Source organism: Mus caroli, chromosome 4 (genome assembly GCF_900094665.2).
Source record: "Mus caroli chromosome 4, CAROLI_EIJ_v1.1, whole genome shotgun sequence".
In the NCBI taxonomy this organism is placed as follows: domain Eukaryota; kingdom Metazoa; phylum Chordata; class Mammalia; order Rodentia; family Muridae; genus Mus; species Mus caroli.
Window position 1 is genome coordinate 50,453,261 of NC_034573.1, and position 8,155 is coordinate 50,461,415.

Here is an 8,155-nt window from a genome sequence, read left to right on the forward strand (position 1 = left end):
GAGAGGACACCAAGAATGAGTTACACCGCTAAGAAGCGAAGAGGTCAGGATTTTGTCCTTCTGGCTCTCTGCTGTCTGGGTTCAAAACTCAGACAGAGCTGGTCCCATTTTCCTCACGCATGAGCCCAGGTTTGGGCAGCTCCTACTGGAGGTGGGGGTGCCTTGCAGCTTAGCTGGAAGACACACCAAGCACTGCAGAGAAAGTGCCCCACTTCTGGGATATCAGCACCTCCCTCTCCCCCACCCCTACCCCTGGCCCCAGGAGTGTCATGTGTCCAGCAAAGGTACAAAAGCTTGTTTCAGTGAGGATGAGGATGGCGAACAGAAGACGTTTTCAGTGTTAGGAAGAGAGGACTGCTGAAGGGTTAGTGTGGGCTTCAGGGAGGGACCACTCACTCCAGAGAACAAACACATGCATCTTTTAGCTCAGGAAACTTGGCAGCATCCCACAGTGAGAATTAAAACACAGCCTCTGGGTAGCTTTCACTAAAAAAGAGTGATCAAGGAAATGACAGGCCTCCTTCCTTCTCCACGGCTATCTGATTCTGTCCTCTGACAACTGCGGAACTGAGCAGCTGCGGAGGAGGGGGGAGGGAGGGGGGACTTTCAAGACCATAACCTCCCTAACACAGCGTTGTTTCACACTCACATTTGGGAGATGCAGAAATCGTTCCCACAAAGTCACCTCCCCCCCAGGTTCCACCCCGTCTTTGTGGACTGTTTCTAAGTCCTTTCTTCAAAGCTAAGTGAATCTGTATTAGTCACCTGCGGCTAAGGTTTACCAGCCTACTTAAAATCCTCCTCCTGCTCTCTTTGCCCCTCAGGAGAAATCCTACCTGCTTAAGAAGTTACCCGATGAAGCCTGTGGGCGGTTGGCTGGCTTCCCAACCCCAGGATGTCCCATGCTGCAGCTAGAACCAACCACACTGGGGACGTGCCACACATAATCTCTGCACACAAGCCCCTGCTCTTACTGATAGCAACGGGGAACTCAACATGTGTTTCATGAAGGAAATAAAATCTGTCACAAATAACCAAGCAATACCATATCGCCAAATGGTGAGAATCTGGACAGATGGTGATTAGGAAAGACTTATGGCTTTGTGCAGCACTGGCCTTTGATGGTAAGCGATGACCAATGCTCCAACACTTTGGACCTTCCTAAACAGTCACCTGAGTAAATGCAAGCAAAGGAATGTTCTCAGACTCCTACCAACTCCACACCCTTGACTCTTAGTCAATGAGCAGGGAACAAGGTATCAATTACATGGCTTACAGGATACTTTGGATATGCCAATTTCTTTTTTTTTTTTTCCTAGTTCTTCCTTTCTTGCTTCGGGCTTCTCTGCATTTGTTACACTATTATATATATGTGTCCTTTGAGCTTTAAAATGTGATTCTTTGAGGGGATGGAAAGATTCTTGGCATTGATAAATAATAATGGAAATGTAATGGGAGGGTTTTTTTTCCCCCCATAGGCTTCCTAAGGACATTGCTAGTTGGAGGAGGGAAGAGAAAAGTCAGGCAGTTAGAGAAGGAAAGACAATCCAGAATACTGAGCACTGGGGAAAGAGGGAGCTAGCAGCTCCTTCTCCACAGGTCAAGGCTGGGAACGGGGACTAAAGAGCAGGAAAGACCCGAGTCCCTAGTCAAATAGAGCTAGGGAGGCAGTGGTCCCTGGACGGAATGACCCCAGGACAGAATGATGGACAGTAAGTGAAAGCAAACCGAGATTTCCATCCACCCAAAGACCCCATGAAAGATGCAAAGAGTGGGTTAGATGCATCTGTGAGTGGCAATGCAGTGAACTGAGCAGACATCTCTGCACCCCTCCTGTACCCTGGGAGCAACGATGAGGTCACAGGCAGATAGATGGCAGCCTGGACTTGAGACTCAGGTCTAGCCCACCTGGAAAGACAGAGTTCCAAACAAACACTCAGCAGCTGAGCCAATTGGAGCCCCTGTCCTGACACCCAACTAGAGCCTGATCCCATGTCCCATGTGACCTTCCTCAGACCAGAGCAACGTCTCCCAGTCATGTCCATGCTCCCCTAACTTGCCATGTGCTGGGACACACTGGACCTGCTCTGTAGCCTTGTAGATGAGTAGTTGGTAAGATGCAAAGCTCAGAGAGGGACCAGAGCCACAGAGAAGAGTCAAGATCAGAGAGGGGACAGGTGTTTATATCCGTTGCCAGGCAGAGGTAGACCAGCTGACCCAATAGGAAGCAGGCCTTTGTGTGCCTAGAGTCTACTTTTCACTCTTTTTTTTTTTTTTTTGTCACCTGAAGACTTTGAAATCCACTTCACAGAGACCGGGCTCAGGCTAGGCAGTCATACCATGATATTAGTTCTCATAGAATCTCGACGGACCAATTCCTGAATGAATGCCAGAACCTCTGGTCTTTTCTCTCCAGTTTCCTTTCCTTCTAGTGCTGTCCTGAGGGTTATGAGGTACCATAGAAGTTCTCAGCCAGAAGAAACATGGGAACTAGGCAGAGGCTGTGAGCTTGGGGGTGACGCCAGGAGGTAGGTCACTTCCTGTCTGGTAAGCATCAGCAGAGAATTTTACCACTCTGGTCTGATAAAGTACAGCCTTCCTCTTTTGAAGAAAGACCCAGAGAGAGCAATCAGAAGCTAAGAGTATAGATTTGGCAGCTGAGAAGCCATGCCTCATGCAGGCGGAGTCTCTTAGGCTGCTGATACATTCTCCTCCATTCTTGTGTTTCATTAAGGCAGCTGTAGGCTACAACTTGGGTTAAGGCTTGAAGGCCATCCCAGGGCTTCCTCCAAGTCTAGGCTTTGGAGATAAGGCCGAGAGGTCCAGGGACCCAGCAAGCTTAAAGGAAGAGGGACCACTTAGGAAAAAAAGAGATACATCCTGACTCAGTCGCCTGCCATAAGGCTTGGGTTCTAGTCTTACACCCGGTGCCAACCTGCTGGGTGAACTGCAACAAGTGCATATCCCTGTGTAAGCCTTGGCTTCTAAGTCTGTAGGGGCGAAACAGGATGAGGCGGTCCCAAAGCTCTACTCCTACTAACAGGCCGGATACAAGCCAGGCACGGGCTGTACTTACACGGCAGCACCCCAACCTCAAGCCCAGGACCCTGAAGTGGACACAGTTACTGATACAGTGGAACTTGGGAGCTGAGTCCACTCTTTCCTGAGCTGTCTAACGGCAAGTGAGACAGGCGCTGCTCTATAGAGGCAGAAATAAAAGGAGACCTGACAAAGGGAAAAGCAAACTGCCAAGTTCCCTTTTCCTCCCTTGCACTCTTCGGTACTCATGGAAACAGGATTCACTTGGAACAAAAAAAGGTCAGAGCCTACGGTGCCAAGACACATCCTCAGCAGAGCCTGTATATTCGTACTGGAACATCAGGTCATCCCAAGGTCACACTTTGTAGTGACCTCCCTGAGTAGCTATTTCACTATAGCCCAAGGATCAGCTCTGTATATATAAAACCTCCTGGACCGTAGTTCATAGCTAAGTCAGAGCTGTCCAGAGATGTAGAAGGGTATCCCACAAGAGTGGGTGACAGTCCCTGAAGGAGGAAGTCATTTGGCAGATCTCAAGGAATTACTGCCACACGCTGTTTCCTTTCTAACCCAAGTCTGTAATATCCAAGCCAAGATCTTTTGATTCTACCAGCAATCAAGTCTATATACCAGACACACGGTTCTGAGAGGAATCCCATTACTCTTGTAAAGAGTTATGATATATTTTTAAAAATAAATTGACTGGGGGCTGGTGAGATGGCTCAGTGGGTAAGAGCACCCGACTGCTCTTCCGAAGGTCCAGAGTTCAAATCCCAGCAACCACATGGTGGCTCACAACCATCCGTAACGAGATCTGATGCCCTCTTCTGGTGTGTGTGAAGACAGCTACAGTGTACTTACATATAATAAATAAATAAATCTTAAAAAAAAATAAATTGACTGTAGTTCTTAGAGCCACCAAACTCCTTAGTGAATTAGTACTTTATTCATGCTTGCTTGCCCTTAATATAGAATTGTGCAAGCCCTTTTTAAAGTCAGGTACTCACACCATGGCCCAGGCCAACCTGGTATTCATGGCAATCTTCCTTAGCCTCCCAAATACTTGGATTACTGCCTGTGCTATTATGCTTAGGTGACATTTTTGGTTATCCAACAAACTTCCCTTCATACTCTAAAATCCAGTGGTCCCAGTCAGGGGACAACCATTCACACAGAGGTCCCAGTCAGGGGACAACCACTCACACGGATGCACGTGGTTTCCTCTGTAGCACAGCTGGGCAGCTTGGAAGTTACCTGTCAGTCTAACTCACAGGGATAGCTTTACCTGGCTTCTAATTCCTGCTAAGCAGATTTCCCTACACATGGTCCTCAGAACATAGCTGTCTCCGCTCTCTACTTCACAGATTCTCAGGATGTGCCCTAAGAGTTCCCAGATCTCTCTGGCTGGCTGCCCCCCCCCCCCCAGAACAGGATGTTCTCAGATGGCAGCCAGGGGTTCCATCTTCCACAAGGCACTCCTAAACAAGAAGTTTCAGCGGAGATGTAGCTGTCGACCCCTGACCCAGGCAAGCTACTTTTTTTACCTTCTTCCATGATCCCTGTTCTCTTCCCCATCCTGGAAATTACATCTTTTTTAAAGTGGCAAATTCCCCAAACCTGAGGCCAGATTTTCTCCAGCCCAGCACATAGCACTCAGTGGGAGGGGCCAGATACCAGGGATCCTGATCCCATGTGGTCTTGTGTGCTTTGCCTATCCCGACACTCAGTTTCTGTATCTGTGCAAAGGGCGGCCGAGGCCTTGCTCAAAAGCTATCAGCTATGCTAACTCTGTTGGACAGCCAGGGGAGAAGGGACTTTGGTCTTGGCAACCCATCTAACAAGCAGACTGAGAGTAACCATGGCATTCGCTCAATTGTGATGGTCCCCAGAGCAGGGTCCTCCCTGGCAGCTCTCAGCTGTTCTTAGGCTAGCATAACTTGCTAGGCAACAGAGATAGCTGTAGAAATGGCAAGTGCTGTGTCAGCCCAGACTCTCCTAAAAGCCTCTGAAGAGTCCTTCCTCTAAAGCTGATGCCCAGTGACTCTTCCTCTGGCCTTTCCCTGGGCATCTCCTGTGCAGCTTACATGGTGCTTGGCCATTTATCAACCCGACTTCTTGGCCACCCTTGAGCTGCCCTCTAACCTGCAGCTATCCCATAACTAAGTACAAAGCACTCAGGAGATGGGTTCTGACTTGATTCATATTTTGCCTCACAGCCCAAATGGTGATTTATGTGTACCTCAAGGTGGACCACGATTTATGCTCAACGCTTTTGAGATATGACTGAGCCCAGCCAGTAGTCATTTCCAAGTTTGCCTGTACCATCTAATAATACTTTACATATATTCATGTTGCCTTCTAGCCTCAATCTCTCTCTGTGTCTCTTTCTCTCTGTCTCTCTCTCTCTCTCTGTGAGTGTGAGTGTGTTTCCCTCCTTTTCTTTTCTTCCTCTCCTGATAACACTTCTGAGATAGACAATGCCATCCTGACATCTGTGCTGTAGGGAAGACAGGCTAGGATCCAACGACAAGATTCTTAAATGGGGAGCAGAAAGCAGAGAATGCAGCTCGGCTGGCAGGTGCTTGCACAGTGTTCAGGAAGCCCTGGGTCCAATTTTCAGCACTTCATAAACCAGGCATGGTAGTACACTCCAGAACTCAGAAGTTAGAGGCAGGAGGATCAGAAGTTCAAGGGCATCCCTGGCTACATAGCAAGTCCAAACTCAGTCTGGCCTACACAAGATCTTATCTCAAAACAAACAAACAAACAAAAAAAAAAAACACACACACATGCAAAACAGTTGTGTGTGTAAACAGTGGCCAGAGACTGAAGTGAGAACTTGCCTGCCTGACTCCTTTAGGGCTCAGTCCTCTAAAAAAAAGGGCTTTTCTCACCTGCAGGAGTCCCACGAGGGCCACTATCCCTAAGGGAAGACCTGTATGCAGAGGAAAGATGGTGGTAGGGGGGCATAAGGGGTGTGGGAAGCCAGAGAAGAGCCTTGAACCAGTGTTTCAGACCAGATGGATTGCCAGAAGCAACAGCAAGAGATGGGTGGGCATGCAGGGCACAGCCTGGGCGGGCAGCCAGGAAGCTGAGACCCAACCATGAAGGAGCCCTGCTATGCTGGAGAAGCAGCAGCCAGGCACAGGCGGGACCCCTGCAGCTACCCTCTGAGGAGAAGGCGAACCCCTCCATCAAGGGCCCCAAAGGGTGATGAAGCCCTTGTCTTCTGACTCTCCTTGAGAGCTTCCAGGACTAACAGAAGCCCTCCCACAGCAGTGCCCGCCTGTCCGCCCTCCCACTGCCAGACGCATCTGTGGTCGGTGGCTTTTCTGCTTTTAGAAAAATGAGAAGTTTACCAGAGGGGTAGCTTCTGTAAAGTCCATCAGCAAGTCGCCTGGCCCCAGGGTCAAGGTGCCTCCGTGGTCAGAGGGACTCTGCAAAGGGAGGAAGACGGGCCCTGGTTAGCGATACCCAGAGCAGATGGCAGGGCGCACAAGGGAAAAGGGTACACTTTTCTAGCCCTGAACTGCTCAGTGTGCAACTCCCTCCCACCCCTACCTCCACCCCCGACATACTCCTCCCTCAGCGGTGTACAAAATAGGCAGTCTGAACCCCAACTTTCCCCTGAAATCTTCATGGATAGAAGTAGGGTAAAGTGCAGGATCTATCCTTTTTAAAGCTACAAATCACTTTTCCCCCCTGGTTCTGGGGAAATGCTTTAAGAGTCCGTAGAATACATAAATAGAACAAAGAAGCCATCTCTCATGGAGAGATGAAGGAGCTGAGTTGACCAGCAGCAGAATAATAGGAAGGAGGCTGCAGGAGGGTTGCTGGGAGGGACCTCTGAAGACTGTTCCAGACAATGTTTTGTCCTGCGCAGAGATGGCCACAAGAGGGCGCCCTGGAGCTTTGGGGAGGATTCTGTAGCTCCCATTCCACACTCTAATACTGCAGCCCTGTCTTTAACCATCTGTGAGATACATGAGAGGAGCCTGCTTCTCACTTGGCAAACTGTAAGACCCAGTCCCGATTCCAGGCAGTGAAGCCAGTATGGTGGCTCACGTCTATAACCCTACTACTCAGTAGGCTAAGGCAGATTTCCCATGAGTTCCAAGCCATCCTGGGTTCATAGTTAAGTACCAGACCAGCCTGCTACTCAAACAAAAACAAAACTCCAAAAAACAAAAAATATTCCAGGATTCAGTCTATAGAATGCCAGAGGGCCTCAGCCTGCTCGAGTCTATGCTGAGGGTCCAAACACATTGTTGTGCCTATTTTAGACATATGAGGTAAGGACATCAGGGAAGATGGGCCTCGTTCATGCAGGCTATGGGCCTGGATCTGTTTAGATGCTGCTAAGTGTGACCCTGGAACCCGATAAGTCTCAGGGATCCAGTGGCCCTCAGGAGCCCCAGTGAGGCTTCCGGACTGATCTGAGCATCGAGGCTGACCCTCTCATCTTCAGAAGAAGGAGAAGCTAAGGCTCAGGGGATATGGGCCTTGAAGAGACTATCCTATCAAAGCTATCACGGGTGCGTGACAGCAGGAGCTGGAACCCTCTGGGCTCCCATCTTGCTGTCTGGGAAGCTGTTCCCTGGACACACCTTTCCTTGAGAAGTTACATGGATCACAGCCATCTTTGGCTCAGCATGTGCTTGGACAGGATCAGGTTCAATTGTATTTGAACCAACTGCCAAAGGTTGGCCATTGACAGAGTCACACGGAGAGAAGCAAGAATGGTTCACGTAAGGTCTTGGTTACCACCATCCACGTGTACAATTTTCTGAAATTTCAAGCTGACAGAGTGATGTTTCCCATTTTCAAACCATTAACACACCTTACCCAATGGGAGGTATGGATGGGAACATGTCTATGTATTTTATTTCTCCAAGTTGTCCAGTATGGAAAGGCACCTGGGGCTACTGCTCTCCCCTTAGTTTTGTGATATTTTAAGATGGTTTAAAACATTTTTTTATCTTTAAATTTACATTCATTTGGGGTGTGTGTGTGTGTGTGTGTGTACATATGCTGCAGCATGGGAGTGTGTGTATTAGAGGACAACTTTGGGAGTCAGTTCTCTCCTCGCACCATGTAGGTCTCGGGGATCAAATTT

The 8,155-nt window shown here is 48.9% G+C and overlaps 1 protein-coding gene across 4 annotated transcripts in view; it reads right to left on the bottom strand.

The window, feature by feature from the left end:
• The window catches only part of Epb41l4b (erythrocyte membrane protein band 4.1 like 4B), a 150,715-nt gene that overhangs the window by 17,727 nt on the left and 124,833 nt on the right, over positions 1-8,155 (bottom strand). For all 4 annotated transcript variants that reach the window (XM_029475979.1, XM_021160258.2, XM_029475978.1 and 1 more), the window contains exon 22: positions 6,399-6,476. In XM_029475979.1, coding sequence (XP_029331839.1) covers positions 6,399-6,476 — 78 coding nt within the window. The remainder of the gene's footprint in view (positions 1-6,398; positions 6,477-8,155) is intronic.